The sequence below is a fragment of the Phalacrocorax aristotelis genome, chromosome 3, assembly GCF_949628215.1.
Source record: "Phalacrocorax aristotelis chromosome 3, bGulAri2.1, whole genome shotgun sequence".
Taxonomy (NCBI): Eukaryota; Metazoa; Chordata; class Aves; order Suliformes; family Phalacrocoracidae; genus Phalacrocorax; species Phalacrocorax aristotelis.
This window is the reverse complement of record NC_134278.1, coordinates 107,130,445-107,146,732: the sequence shown is the minus strand read 5'-3', so window position 1 is coordinate 107,146,732 and position 16,288 is coordinate 107,130,445. Positions and strand designations below refer to the sequence as shown.

Below are 16,288 nucleotides of genomic sequence, written 5' to 3'. Positions count from 1 at the left end.
ACAACCAAAATAATGGAGTGCTAAAAGGCTCACCCCATTAGAGTTGTTACTAAAAAGACTATATGGTCATTCGCAGGCAGTGATGGCAAATGATTGCTTATTTCCTTTCCAGAAGCAGAAAGTTTTAGAGGGTCTGCATTTAGCTGCGATATTATGGCTCAGTGCATATTTTTATACTATGATACATTTATTGCTGGAGTCACTCAGGACCACTCTCTGCCTACTGCACATCAGCATGTAATTGCATATTTTCTGTCCAATCACATATCGCTGGCTCATTTAAGACACAGAGCAGTGTACTACCTTTAAAATGAACATCTGATCATTATCTCAGAAGATAAATGATATTCGTTTTGCCAGTCTGACTGGTCTGATACAATTGTAATATGCTGGCTTGAAGCAAATGCAGACTTTTAGAAGAGCAGTATATTTTGTGGCCGTACTTGTGAGTGGGACTTGCACAGCGTGGATCTTATGTTGCATAAAGCTGGATTATCTTTACTCCTTCAGCCTTGATCATATCAAGTGGACACATAATTCTGCTAAAATTCCCCAGTATAAATACCTGCAGACAAGGTATAGTTCAGTTCAAGAGTTTCAACTATTGAAACTGTAAATGTCTCCTTAAAATGATGGAAACTTTCTGTATGAACAGGACACTTTACCCATAGATCACAATTGAAGCCTAGCTCTCTAGTCTGTGTCCAAAGATAGCTAATTACCCACTCAAAGTAACTGAGATAGAGAGATCCAGTGCCTTGCAGTGCTGGTTTCAGCTGGGGTAGAGTTAATTTTCTTCACAGTAGCTAGCATGAGGCTATGTTTTGGATTTGTGCTGAAAACAATGTTGATAACACAGGATGTTTTTGTTACTGCTGAGCAGTGCTTACACAGAGTTAAGGCCTTTTCTGCGTCTCACCCCACCCCACCAGTGAGTAGGTTGGGCGGGGAGGGGGGCACAAGGAATTGGGTGGGGACACAGCTGGGACAGCCGACCCCAACTGACCTAAGGGATATTCCACACCATATGACATCATGCCTGGCATATAAAGCTAGGGGAAGAAGGAGGAGGAAGGGGGGGACACCTGTAACGATGGCGTTTGTCTTCCCAAGTAACCATTACGCGTGACAGAGCGCTGCTTTCCTGGAGATGGCTGGACACCTGCCTGCCCATGGGAAGTAGTGAATGAATTCCTTGTTTTGCTTTGCTTTGCTTGCGTGCGTGGTTTTTGCTTTACCTGTTAAACTGTCTTTGTCTCAACCCACGAGTTTTCTCATTTTTACTCTTCTGATTCTCCCACCATGGGGGAGTGAGTGAGCAGCTGTGTGGTGCTCAGTTGCCGACTGGGGTTAAACCATGACACTTGCTCATGGTCATAGAGCAGGTTAGTGGCAGTAGTGGGAGTACCAAGTCTTATGACTCTGATCTTGTGCTCACTGCATTAGATCACAGTTGTCTTGTTTATAGCACTTTATTTTCTGAAAGGTTGCTTTTTTGTTTGTTGCTTTTTTTTTTTTTTTAATCAGATGCTTGTAAATTAAGTTGCTGGCTGTAATCAGAAATGTGTTTGTCACTGACTCTGGCTCAGAACCAAGCACACTGTTAATTTTGCAACAGGACAGCATGTTCCTCTCATTCCAAGGAAAAGTTAATTATAAGTGGCACGAGGGTATGTCATGATTTTGTTGTGACCGGTTGTCCTCTATTGTGTCACTATTGCAAAAGGCAGTTAGTTTCCTAATTCTTGTTTGATGCAACAGTTGACTTCAGTGAGCTGTAGTTTTAGTGTGCTGATAAAATGAAGCAGGGTAGTTTTATAAAGCTGGTCACCAATGGGAAGAAATAATCCTAATGGGCATGTTTTATAACTGAGGAAGGATGAGAAGACACCCCCCCACACTGCTCATGCTTCAATAATCACCAGATATGCTAGCTACATACTATTTTTTTCATCAAGGAAGGATATTTTGTGGTGTATAACCCATCATAACATCAGAATGTAAGCTCTAACCTCTGTTCACTGTGCCATCATGGTAGTAAAAATCTTCCACTTGAATGCTGGTGGTCTAGACTTAGGTAGGTTTGCCTTAATTAAGAGAATTGTACTCTGTGCCAAGGAAAAGGTCTAGTAGTACTAGTCATCTGGATGGATTAAATGGTGGCACTGGTCTGCTAGATTGAATATGCTGGATTTCTGTTTGTCTGTTTCTGATAGCAATGTTAACATGTAGTTGAGTGGCAGAGTGTTTCCATGCAACATCAGGTCCCATATGTTATCTCCTCTTACAGTTTGTATATTAATCCATTTAATGTAAGTCTATGGATTTGTGTAAGTTCATTAATTCAGTTTGTATATTAATTCACAGTTCATGAATTATGAATCTTATCAACTTACTTCAATAGCTAAATGAGTAAGTGCTTGTTTCTGTTTCAAACCATATTTTAGGCTAGAGACATGTGACAGAAATACCAGTGCACTTTTCATTAAATAAATACTAACCCAAGGGAACTCAGCCACCAGATAAATGTTGCTGAAGATGAGATCTGTTTGAAAATAAATTCCCTAATGGCTTATGGAAGCAACTTTTCCATAGAGAGAATGAACAAAGCCAGATTGTTTTACAGTGGTCTCATCTTCCATGTTATGAATTGCCTGGCATTAGTGTCGCTGTTAGCCATATCCTGAAATATAACTTGTAATGTGTAAGTTTGTATCCTAGAGATGTGCCTTGCATTTAATTACTGTAAGAAAAACCTACTCCACTGGATTTTCATGGCTGGGCAAAGTGACTGTAGTACATCTAGACCACCCGGTAAATATATATTAAGGGATGTAGAGCCCTGCTTCAGGGAAGACTGCTCCTTAGCCTAAGAAAAAGCTTATAAGCCATTTATCACACCACAATTTTTGCCACTGGGTAGTACAGAAAGCCTGTATGAGGTCCCTATACCCTACATAGTTCTCCAACACATTCCCAGCAGACTTTTCACCCTTAGCAGCCTCTTTGTATCACTATAACATGTCCAATGGCATGCAACACCTACTCACATATCAATAAATGCCACGAATAGACAGTCTGATGGACTGCATGTAGTGCTCACATTATTTGAGACATTTTAGGTAGAAAAAAAAAAATGTATAAAATAATAATGTCTTAGGACCACAGAGGCACTTAATGAGACTAAAAAAGAACCCAGGGCCATGCACGGTGTGGGGATTTCCAGGCTGTGCCAAATGACCCAAACCACAGGATGGTCCCTGGTCCTGTCTTATTGAGCAATGTGGTTACAGTTTCTATATCATTGTTATTTATCTGTAAAAGAAAGGAAATGTCATTTCCTTACCTTGTGATAGTATTGTGGGGATTAATACAATGAAGATGTAACCAAAGGAATTTGATTTCTTTTTGACTAAAATACTCTATTATGCAAGAAATTATTAATCTTATTAAATAATTCAAAGGAGGGCCAGATCCTGTCCTAAACTGTAGTGATATAATTCCGGTGGAGTACTTTTGTCTTTTGGAGAGTCATACAGGCTGCAGTTGGAAGAATATCAAAGGTGAAACTTGGGAGTGTGTTCAAATGAAATGCAAAGCCAAAGAATGACCTACTGAGGATGCTAAGTGTGTGCAGAGGAGATGGAATGAAGCACACAGATGAACACCAGCAACAGGACTGGTGACTTTGGTACAACTGGCAAAGAAAATGGTGGTGAATACAGCTTTCACTTGGACCACCTCTTGGACTGAAAACAATTTTGTGAGCCAACAAGAACTGGCAAGGCAAAGTAATTGTGTAGATTGAGATCAGTAGTGGAGAGGTTCCAGATGCGTGGTAACATGTAGCTGGAAAGAATGAAAAATAAGTTCAATATTGTAAAGGGACAAAAAAAGGCAGAAAGTTAGAAAGTACCATTCCAGACAGCTGTTGCCTCACAGTTTTAACAATATTGTAATAAAAAAACCCAGCACAGTAACTTGTTTTTTAGAATAATTTTTTTAAGTTTTGTAGTGGATTTGTGAATATTTTTCACATTCCCTTTGAATTTTCCATCACGTTTTTTCCCAAAGGTACTCATGTATTTACCTCTCTTAGAAAAGGTGTGAGTACTAGATGGCAATAGAATACATCTGAAAGTAAACTCTGTTTTATCTTAATATGTCTACCTTCAGCTTTTTGAAAAGCAGAGAAATTAAAATACATCCTTTTGTGAAAAACATTTAGATGGCTAAAGTTAATTTATGCCAAAGTCAAACTCACATCAAGCAGAAATAAAGGTTTTAAAGCTATATGGCTAATGCTTTACTGCCCCGTCATATGTTTCCACACATTACAAACACACATTATTCATTCCCCTACCAAATCAATACTGCTCTAGTGCCATCATGCCCTGGCAGGTCTGCCTGGTGCAAACTAGCCTCAGGTTAGTTTGTTACTGAGTTTTCTTTTTTTTTTTTAATCATTTCTGCCTCTGAGAAGTTCCCCATTGATGAGTATTTGCATTTCAGAAATCTTTGTGGAAGTTCCTGCTAAACAGCAGCCAGACTGGAAGTTGGGCAATTTTCAAAATCACATCCTTAAGCTAGCAAATATAAAATAGTTTTAATGAACTAACTCAATAACTATTTATTAATTACTTTAAAAGATGTAGATAAAGCCTGAGTACTTCATACAAATAATACTTTAACTTTGTGATTCTACAGCTCTTCTGCCAAATTCTTAATCTTGCTGTAATCGTATAGAGCAGTAATCTTCAAAAGAACCATGACTATACTTCCAGTTTACATAAAATGTGTTTTTTTCATAGAAAGAACTCTTTTAATAAGGCAATAGAAATGTTAATTAAAAAATGTATTTAAATAGGTTTCTGCATTTAACAGTAATTTTAACAATTCTGCAGGTTGCATACATTTTCAGTAAAAATGTTTCTTTAGATTCAGTAGTGTCATTAATGCATCAGTAGAATATTCGTGGTGCCATCAGAATGAATTCCATATTCTGGTAGTTATTTTAAAAGTAAGAACGGAACATATGTTCAGAAACAGCATTAAGAACAGCTCTGCTAAGTCCAAAAATCAGAGTAGATCATATGTTGCTGTATACCTTTGGAATATTTGAAATCATCAGAAGGCACGCTAGAGCTTTTATTGATAAAAAGAAGCATGAAATTAGATGGATAAAGCCTTTTGAAATTACTTTTGAAAGAACTTTTATAATACTGCTCCTGGGGGCTAAGTCCAATGGGAAAGGAAAGTACTCAGTACTCCACAGGCTTGAGCTCTCAGCTGTGCTGGAGCATACACAAAATAAGTCACTGCAGTTAGAAAGAAATTAAATGCAGGTTATATAGTCTGCGCAAGCCTCCTGGTTGGAACGGTTAAGGGTACCAGTTCATTCTGGAGAGACCCTAAGAGGTCTGGCTGTGGCTACAGCCTGATACAGTTGCTAAGGGGACAGTGTTTGTCAAGCACTTTCTTCTGTTAATAGATACTGCTATCCTTTTCCACAGAGACCAGCTTCTCCTCTACATGCAGAGCAGCTACACAGAAGTACTCTCTGCAATCCAGAAGTGGCAGCTCCAAGCTAACCAGGTTACAGGTGGGAGGTCAGAGAAACGAAGCAGAAGATCAGAGAGTCTACTAAAGGCAATTAGAGGGAGATGAAGAGTGAGAGCGAAGGAAGCTGTTTCATGGGAGCAGGAATGACTTTGTCAAGGTTAGCCAAGGACAACAACTGTGGCTAGATTTGGCCAGGGCTAGTCAATAAAACAGGACTGGCATACATGCTGTAAGTAACTAACACTGTAAACCACTTTGTGAATCTGTTATCATCTCCCCTTCCTTGGGAGGCCGATCAGCTCCCTGTGTTGCCACCACCGCTGATGCATGCACCACTTTTACAAGCTACCTGTGCCACAGGGAGGTGAATCTCTCCCACTCGCATATTCTCAATGCCAGTTGGTGAGCAGTCAGCTTTAAGAACACCCTGACAGAAAAACCTTTGTACTGTTCAAGCAATTTGAGATTGAAAAGTTTTAGTAACCAACGCTGAGACAACTTTAGCTCTGCCTCTGTGTGTGCTATGGTTTTACAGCTTGATGCAGCTCAGTCTCCATTCAAACCATTTGCAGCCTCTCATCTCTATCAGGCCAGGTCATGACAGCAAGGTCGTTCATTTTGTGCTGGCATGAACCAGACCAATAGGCTCTGTCAGCATCCAGGATCTTGTTCTTTCTAAAAATAGCCCTCCAGGAGAGCTGGATCGTCTCTTCCCATCCCCATTTAATATTTTAAGTATGAAAAATGGAAATTGAATTTGATTTTGTTCCATGGTATTACCTTTGATGGCTTTTTGATGAAGATTTATTCCATGAAAAAAATAGACATGACTTTCTGAATGGCTGTTTGTTCATACTATGTATCTGCCTATTTTCATATCATTATTGTATGCTATGGTTTCTCTAATTAGAAGTCCACAGAACTGTTCTGTAAGAAAGTACTGTAATTCCCATCCACTTGTATGTCAAGAAATCCATATGTGATCCCTGCCTTTGAAAAAGCAAGGGGTTTTTGTTGTTGTTCATTTGTATTAAATTGTATGTATTGTTTTGCAAGTGTAGCTTTTTTTTTTTTTGCTGGAGTTGTGCAGGCCATTTGCTGGGCTTTGAGATTTATAGCCTGATTTCCCAAGCAAATGAGGCTTATGTGAACATGCTCGCTTTGTCAAATGCTTCTGCCTGTCAAAGCTGAGGGAAGCCTCAACTTTGAAACAGTTGGTCAAGTTCATCAAGATCTCAGAAATAATTAGGTTCCTTCTAGTTTCATGGAAACTAACTTCTGTGTAGAAGAAAGAGAGAATGAAATTAGCGCCCCTGTTGAAGAAAAGGCCAGGAGAATTAATCGATCATGACAACTCATCTTTTAGTTTTTGTTTGGACTGTTCGAAGAGTGTGTACAAAGCTCTGGAATAACTGCAGCGTGTGCTGTGTTTGCTGGGGGGGATGTAGCAGAGGATGACATGAGGGTGAGCTAGGGACATCCCACTGAAGAGGGATGGAGGCAAGTGGTGAAGAACTACATCTGCAGAAAACCGGCTTTGTTAGTTCAGCTTCTCTTGGAAAAACCAGCACGTCCACATGGATTTTGGATTAATTTGGCACAGGGTTTTCTGGCACAGTCTTGGTTTATAATTTCTGTGGTTCGTATGAGTACACAGATTTCTTTGGAATTGCACTTAACAGTCCTAGCTGTATCTTCATGATGTTTTGTTTTGGAACAGTGCAAGGCAACACAGTTGAATAATGTTTACTTCAGTAACTTGAGCCAGTTAAGTTTTTTACAAGAGTACCAATAAAAGTCATTATCTAATTTATTCAGCTCTGAAGTCTGCATGTGACTCATGGCTAACTGAACATCAGCTAGAATAATCAGGCACCAAAATTCATGGGTTTATTTATGTTTTCAGTTTTTATTTATGTAGCAGATGCAATACCCATAGATTAACAATGTGAAACTGAACAAAAATCTTTGGTCTTTGCCTTAGCTGACGGGACCTTTTCCAACTGTATCCTAGCTGGAAATCTGACTTTGCGGAGTCCCAAATTTGGCAGAAGAAAGGTGCTGCTGGAAATATTCTTTTCCAGTTTCTCAATCATTTATTCATGAATATGAAGTTAAACACGGAGTGGTATTTGGCCAATCATTTGCTTCAAGAGTCAGGCTTATGATCTTTTCCAACAATTGCAGACTTGAGCGTATCTGGTAGATCGCTTTTACCAGATGTAGCTATGCAATTTCTGTCAGAGGGCCCAGGCTGTCTTTCAAAGCTTTCAAAAACAATGAGAAACTAAGACTAAGAGTTGCAGATTGGTTACTTAGTGCCAACAACCTGATAACGTGAACCTTAATAGTGAAAGGTTGGGTATTTAATGTCCTAATAAAGAACACTTTGTGGGACAAACTAAACCGGATGGACATTAAGTTGCAAATCTGACCAGCAGTGTTTATAAAATTGCTGCCAAAAATTCTTGGGGAAAGTTGTAAATTGATATCCCAAATCAGTTAGGGCATAGCACTGTATTATAATTCTTAGCCATCTTTTCATCTGCTGGAGCAATAATATCTTTGGGAGATATCTCCTGAAGATATCTCAGAGGTCACGTTTTAACTTCAGCATTACAGGTTAGAGCTTTTGAGTTTGTCTGCTTGTCTCTCTGTTTCAACATAGCCGCACCAGATTTTTTTGCATTCCTATCAATAATCCACAAGTTTAGAATACTCTAGAGCTGCACGTCGTTCTGCTTCTTGCTGGGACTTTTGTAAGGCTCCTGATTAAAAACCCCAGAATTTTAGTTTTGTGGGAGTTTTGATCTATTCTTTCAAAATCTGTTTTCATTCCAGACTGAAATACAACCTGAGAAAAGGCAGACACACACACATGCACACACACATGTTTTTGGAACACCCTGTTAAGTGAAATTTCAACCAAGGGTTGAATTTTCTAATGGAAAGATTTTATACTGATAAAATCAACATGGTTCATTTAAATGTCAATATTATGTTAAAATATCATATGAAGTAAAAAGGCTTGAGATTAAAAGTTTTTTCTGAAATGAAAGACCTTGCATATGCTCTTAATTTCATCCCCCTCCCTAATGGCATTTCAGTGAAACCGTTATGTTTTTGCAAAGTACCTACATCAGAACAAAATGGCAACATTCCACTGGAAAATTTACATCCAGCTGTTTGAAGCTTTCTTCCACTGTCTGTTTAATTTTGAACTCATTTTGTTCGCAACATGACAATTATAGATAGCTTATCTGCCTGGCGTCTTAATTAGCAGATTATTAATCTAGGACTTCAACCTTTCAGGTCACCAATAGCCCATGTTTTCTAATCCTTTGGTTAGTCTTTTCATTCATGTATGCTATGGCTTTCATATATTCTATGCCTTCATTAAGCATAGGCTCTTTAATCATATCTGGGTTAATACTAAGATTATGGCTAAGGTAGAAGAGAAAATCCAAATAGGTTTGGCGTGGATCATGCCTAAATGTGCAAAGAATCAGTTTATAATGAGGATCAGATAACTTAGAATTATTATGCAATGCCCCATATAATATTTGACGGTTTTGAGAAAAATCAGTGCAGAGTTCTACTCAGAAAAAGCAAATATTTTTATGTAATAAACACACACCAAAAAAATGTATATAAGCAGTAGCACTAAGATATATTAAACTGGCTCGGTCTTAAAATGGAATTATGTCCCTGTGCTATATATAAGTAAAAATATACTATATATCATACACCCACTTATATAATATTCTATTACTGTACTTGTTTTGCCAGTAACTGAGACTTTCATGATCTTTAACGTATTTATCCTCCTATGGCCCTCACGCCAAAGTTTCCAGCAGCTTTCAATTTCAGTTGCCAAAGTGGCTTCACATCAACGCAGTGGGAGAACCTTCTTCTGTGTAGGTAGTCTGCTGAAAGCTTTAGGGCTTACAGGATAAAATTCATCCTGTACGTGTGCGTTAGTTGTATTAGGGAGGCAAACTTGCTGTCAGCAAGTTTGTTGTTGCAACAGGTGCTACTTCTTCCCTTTGACAGGAAACTCTTGATAATCTGTGAATCGTTTGCACACCAGATTCCTCACCGTTACTTAAGGTGTCGTGTTGAGCTGTAGCCACCTTTGTGTGCAGCTGTCCTTGTCTGCAAATGGCAGACTCGTAGGATCACATGTAAATTCTTTCAGCAAAATGAATTGCCCATTGGATTTAGTAGAAAGCCTCTGACACAGCCAGAACTTACCAGCTGTGTTCCCTTTCTGCAGGGAATGGATGCAGCTATAGCTTACACTGTCGCAATTACACCATGGGAACAAAACCAAAATAGCTGAATTTTGGAAGTTTGTTCAAGATTTGTCCCTCCTGGTAACGTGGAAAGATAAGGCTTTCATGGTGGTGGGCAGAAGTATCTGATGTTTGAATAAAGCTTAGAAATTTTAAACATGTGCTTGTGAAAGTAAAGCACAAATAGAACTGATTTGATTCAGCATAGCTCTGAAAAGTCACGTTTTGGTTCCTCATGCTTACTTTTCATACCATCTCTTTGTTGATGTAATGTTTGTTACTCCTGTCCTGAAACTTTTTCCAAACTGAGTAAATCACTACTTCGGTAGAAATTGTACGTTTCTCTTGTGTTTTGAAAACCAAAAGCTTAGACTAAGAGTTCCAATCATGATGTTACTAATTTACAAACATATATTCATTCCTCACCCTCAAAAAGAGTTTGTCCAATGATACGAGCTTCTGCATCCCACTATGTTAATTGCATACGTGAATCACAGAAATGCGATGACATGTGAGGCTCTCCAAAATTTTCAGATGACTTTTTAAACACCTTGCAAACTGAATCCCGGCTTCTGTATGGGTAGATGTCTGTGCCCTGGGAAGTTTTGCTGACATCAGGGACCGGGATGCTTCCAAAAGCAGGGGGATAAATAAAAAAAAAAAGGTAGAGAAGGATAATAACTCTAACAACATACTTGATCTCACAGGAGCCTTCGATCCTGAGCTCAATACAGTAATACTGTCAGAAAGATGATGATCAAGACAAATTGTACAGAAAACATCAGTGCTGGAACACTTTCTAGGAACGAACAGAGTATCATCGGGGTATCTGAGGTAAATGTCAGTGCTGGTATGGAGAAACATATTTGCTGTTAAGCTCTACTGAGATTTTCTCTTTTAAGATCCTTTTTCACAGTTGCTTCTTATCTGGACAAATGTCTGTCAGCTGGGACTCGTGTATTCCAAGATGGCCATTTTGCTCAAGCTGACTTTGCTTTTAAACTCCTCATTTTTAAGTCACTGAGGTGAAGAATGAGGTTGAGAAAACACACTGATTTTTCCATAGGACAAAACGTTTCTGAAGGCTGCTAGGCTGAAGGAGATTAATGTTTCCAGGATTTGCTGAGTGACTTAACATTTGGCAGAAAGAATATATTTGTACCAAAGATATTCCTCCTTACAATCTTGTGAAAATTTTCCTACTTTGGCCAGTTCCATGCATGTCTGAAAAACTTGTTCGCATGTACTAACGTGTTCTGTTTCCTTACAGCTTTCCTACACAGCAACAGAGTTTTATGTATATATTCTTGTCTTTCACAATATAAAATCCACAACACAACCAGCCTGCTCAGCTGTTTTCTCTTTTAGTCGCAGGAGCCATGCTGTGCATGGGCTGTGAGGATCCTTGTGGTAAGCACCACAGGGCCTTGTGAGACCCTGTCCTGTTTGCTCACCGTGCTGCTCCTTTTGCATGGAGCTTCTGGGAGGAGGGTGCAGAAGGAGGATGTCCAGAGTGGGACAACAACTGCAGACCCCCAGGGGAAAAGAGGCTGGTCCAAGCGTGAGGCAGCTGAGGAAAAGGCATGGAAGAGAGAGGAAGGACCTGTGGCATGTGGGACAGAGGAGAGAGAGGCAACAGAGGCAGGGCCTGAGGGATGGAATGGAGGAGTGAACAGAGGGCGTAGCCACAGAAAAGTGCCTGCCATAGCCAAGTTTTAATGAGAACCCCCGCCCAAAAAAACCCCGTGTGAAGTACTGCAGATTCATGAATCCCTTCTCATTTCTTTGAATGCCTTTTAGCATTAAATTCACCTCAAGCATTTGTCAAAGCTTGCTATAAATTCAAAGGTGTCAAGCCCTTCTGAAGACACATAGCGTGCTTGTGAACGTGGCTCCACATGACAGAATGTTTTTTCAGTATTACACACCCAAAACTATGGAAAATCGGACGTAACGGCTACTGAACATTATGGTTAGAAATGGAAGCCACCAACCCCGAGATTTACAGTGTCTTTATTCACCACAGGCTCCTGATTCACTCTCAGATGCCATCTGCCTTGTCCACCAAGTCAGTCAGAGGTATGATGGGGAAAAGAAAAAAAATAAAAGTCCACGGTTGTGCAGCAGCGTGACATCGTGATGTATTACCTGCAATGTGGAGCAAGCCAAGACCGCACGGGTAATTTTAATGCTGATATTTCCCCTCTTTCCGCTGCTTTTCTTGGCAAAAGTAAGACTTTTTTCCAGCATTTTATGGCACCGAACGGGCACTCAGTGCGGTCGTACCTGTATGAACACAGGGAAGCTCCGTGCTCTTTACTGCGGGAAGTTCTGGAGATGTTTGTGGAACCACAGCCTGACTGAAACTAGTGGCTTAACAGCTTTGTTTTCTGTTCCAACGAACCGCTTTGGGTAGAAACCCCCACGAAGCAGAACCATGGAAAGTGATGAGACCCTCCCTTGATGAAAAGCAGCGTTTTGTTCCCCAAACGCGAGCGGCGCTCAGGACTTCCCGCCCCACCAGCCGCTGAGGGGCGGGGCGGGGGGCGGGGCGGGGGGTCTCCAGCCCGCTGGGGGCGGGCGCGCGCCGGGCGGCGGCGGCGGCGGGGAGGGGGGAAGAAGAGGAGGAGGAGGAGGAGTCACGCTCCTCGGCAGGCTCCGCTGTCCCGCCCCGCCGCCCCCACCCGGCGCTCCCGTCTCGCAGCCGCGGCGCCTGCCAGCGCCTCTCCTGCCTGCGCTCCACTTGGTACGGCCCACCGCGGGGATCATGGCGATTGATGGTAAGTAGGCCAATAACGGGCTCCTCTCGCCCCGAATCGCTCTCCTCCCCCAGCCCCCTCCTCTCCCTCCCCTCCCCCGGGCACGGAGAGGGGGGCGGCGTGAGGCGGGGGCGCACTGGGGCCGGGCTGCACCCCCGCCTGGCGGAGCCCGGAGCCGGGCTGAGGAGGGCGGCGGGGGGCGCCTCCTCTCCCCCCTCTCTCTCTCCTCCCCGCCCTGAGGACGGCGGGGGCTGTTCCGTGCGTGGCGGAGAGGTGAGCGCCGCTGCTCCCTCCTCCCGTCTCCGTGCCGGAGAGCCGGGAACGGGTAAATAATCCCCGGCGCGGTGGCCGGCATCCTTCCTCTCCCTCCTCCTCTTCCTCCTCCGCCGCCTGCCCCGGAGATGCCGGGCGTGCGCCCGTGGGCGCCGCGGCGGGGAGGTGAGGAGGACGGAGCCGTCCCCCCCACCGCTCCGTGAGCCGCCCTTGCCCGGGGGGCAGGCGGGGGCGGGCCGCCCCTCTCCGGACCGGCTGGGGGCCCCGGGGCTCGGCCGCCTCTGCCCCCGCCCGGTCCGAGGCGGCGGGAGCGAGGGGGTGTCTCGGAACAACACGCACCTGCTTGTAAATGTCAGTCGCCGAATGTGCGCAGTCTCATCCGTCCTCCCCCGGGAGACTTTACCAACTGCTTTAAAACTAATCGTCCCTCCTGGCCCTGAAGTGTCTGAAAACTGGTTGCCCAGGCGAGGGAGGTTCCCTGCTCTCTGCTGGTTGCCCAGCTGCTGAGAGCTAACAGGCTGTGTGGAAGGTTGTGCCCGCAGATCCTTCTAGTCATCGCTTAACAACAACAAAGGAGTGAGAGATGCTAGACACTTGTTGGGTTTCTTTGGAGATGATCCCCTTCAAAGCAAAGGCTTCTGAGCTTTGGTAGAAAGCTTTTCTCTCGATTCTTAGAGTAATTTTACACCTCGTTAAAAATCCTTTAAAAAAAAATAAGCCCCAGAGTTTTATTTCCAGCAAAAGAAGGTCTTAAGCTATGCCGCTTCCCTGACCGTGGTGTTTCTTTTTGAAAGTGTCTGTTGTTGCGACTTAAAGAATTGAGGAAAATAGTGAGGGAGTGGGGAAAAAAACCAAACTGTTCTTGTTTGTTTTGCACGTGGGATGCTCCTGTGCTGTCAGATTCCCAGAATTAGTAATTCAGGCCTCCGTAAGGAGAAGTTGCACTGTGCAAGCAGAGCTGTCTGTTCACCCTGTTTTGAAAGCTGTGCGCACCAGGAGTCTAAGTTGGCTGGCTTTAAGTTGGCTAGGCTCTCTTCAGCTGAAAAGCCCTCTTAATATTATCAAGAACATAGCAAAAGTTCCTGCAGGGTCTGGACTTTTTACATAACTCAAGCTCAGAAAAAAAAAAAATTGGTCCTTCAAAATCTATCTCTGTTTTCATTTTAGGCTGTGTTATCCCAGAAATCTGTGAGAATTTGCTAGATCTGAAAGTATTCACAAAATGTGAAATTCATGTTTAATATTTTCAGAGGATTTAAGGTATTGCTTCTTAGAGCAAACACTTCTGAATTAATTAAGCAATCAAGCCTTTGAAAAGAATGCAACACTTTTCATTTGGGCCAGGCTTTAGAAATAGCTCAATGTATTGTAGACACTGATGTGAAATTGCCAAAACACACTTAAGCTCTTGAGAAGATTGGGTGTGTAGCTTACAGTTAAATGTAAGGCAGGATAAAAAAATAAATCCAATCATGGAAATTATTTGCTAGGTTTTGTTTAGTAGTCTTCCTGAAGACAGAAGATGCAATGTATTTTATTGCTGTAGTCTGTAGCAGGCATGTAGCATCCTCTTTATTTTCAACCGAAGAGCTGATTGCTGTATATTTGTTAGTAGGCGTTAAAATTTTTATTCCTCACCTTTGTATTGTCTCCCTCCTGTTTGTACAACAGTACCTTGCCTTGACTGTACTGTTTAGGAGTACTATTTCCTGGCCAACAGTGTTTAAAAATACAAGTTTGATTTGGGTGAATGCTATCTGTTGAAGTCAGGATCAAACCATAGGACTTCGAGTCTAAAGTGTCAAAATACAGAAATTACATTGTGTCCAAGTCAATTTGTAAATGTATTTAATTAAGTAAACAGAAAATACTGCTCAGTTTTAAAGACACTGCAGTTGTCCAAATTTTTTTGAATTTTTTTTTTGTAAAGGTGTGGGAAATAAGCAAGATTGAAAACTTCTGATTGAAGTATAAATACGTAATAGTTCAAAACTCCTTCAAAGCAGGACATACACAGTCATATGTGAAGTGCACACAAAATTAAAAGAGACAAAATTAAAATTGAGTTTGTTAGCTGCAAGAAAGCAAGTGCTTTTGGCTCTTCTTAAAAATCTGTAAGTACTGTTTCCAGTGTCACTTTGTCCGTGTGCCAGTTTACATTGGTTCTAACAATAAACCCCAAAGTTTTTGTGAAAGTGAGGCTTTTTCTGTCAAGTGTTATGGAGAACCAGGGAGCCTTTTGCCATGGCCAATGGCCATTGTCATTTTGCTCTGTGACAATGCTTTGTTGCTTTTTTGTGTTTTGGCCACTGGCAGGCTTATAGAAGAAAAGTATTCTTCACACGGCCAAGTTCAAAGCCCTAATTTAGTGATTGCGGGAACAACTACATCTTTTTCTTTAGAAAGTTAGCGTCAAGTTAAAACATGTTCTTTTTTATTTCTTTATAAAGACATCAGGCATATTGTTGTTATAGGCCAGGCAATCTCAGATTTGCGAGGAAACAGTGGAGGGCAACCCAGTTAGAAAGTTTTGGTTCGAATGAGATTAAAGAATTCTATTTACAGTTGTTCTTTCTGTATATTTCTCTTCCAAAACAAAATTAGTGTTAGTATTAAGTAGGAGCTCTATTTGAAGATGCAAGGTTATTTATTGCATAATATTTCCACTTTCTCATCGGGAGAGGTTAAATTAATCTAATATGGAGAGTATCAGAATGGGGAGGATGGCAAATATGGTAGAGAGTAAGGCCAAGCAGTAGTTAAGACTGGAACGGTAGGCACTCTGGATTAAGATCCTCTCATCTACATCTGCACAGGTGTGGGGCCTTGTGGCAGTTTGCTGGGACTGGGAAGAGGCTGTGTTGAGGATTCACTTCTGAGAATCCTTCAGCATTATCTATGGTAATGTTCCTCATGGCAGCATTAATTTGATTTCTTGATGCTGCTTTTCCTCTTTTGAGCAATAGCAAAACTTTGGCACCTGCCTTAGGAGTTCTGTTGAATTGAGGTCTTCGTGAGGAGCTAGCGATGGAAGTTGTATTGCAATTGCATGGAGGAGGGAAAAGAAATGTAAAGGTCACAGTCAGACGCTTTGTAACCTAAGGCAGAATTGCATATCTTGTGTATCCTCGTGAGTCTACTTTTACCAGGTTTTTGGGCTGCACTGGTACATGGGGTAATGTGGTATAGGCTATACAAAAGTGTGTGTTTCTCAAGGACGGGGATGCATTTAGAGATGAACCTTTTTAGACTGAGTTAATTCTTTTCTAATTTAAACTCTTCCCTGTGGTTTGTATTGTGAGGAGTTTAGTGTTAAGAACTGAGAAGTAGTACTGAAGAGAACAATAAGCTGTATGTATAAAAGGAATCTAGTAGAGAAGAAAGAATTACAGGGTGGTG

At 41.7% G+C, this 16,288-nt stretch overlaps 1 protein-coding gene across 3 annotated transcripts in view; it reads left to right on the top strand.

Annotated features, from left to right (window-relative positions):
* The first annotated feature begins 12,498 nt into the window (after positions 1–12,498).
* Positions 12,499–16,288, top strand: part of SYT14 (synaptotagmin 14) — a 94,801-nt gene continuing 91,011 nt past the window's right edge. For 2 of the 3 annotated variants that reach the window (XM_075088985.1, XM_075088984.1), the window contains exon 1: positions 12,503–12,637. In XM_075088985.1, coding sequence (XP_074945086.1) covers positions 12,625–12,637 — 13 coding nt within the window. In that variant the 5' untranslated portion in view covers positions 12,503–12,624. Of the gene's footprint in view, positions 12,638–16,288 lie in introns of all 3 variants that reach the window. The other variant, XM_075088988.1, reaches the window with a different exon arrangement.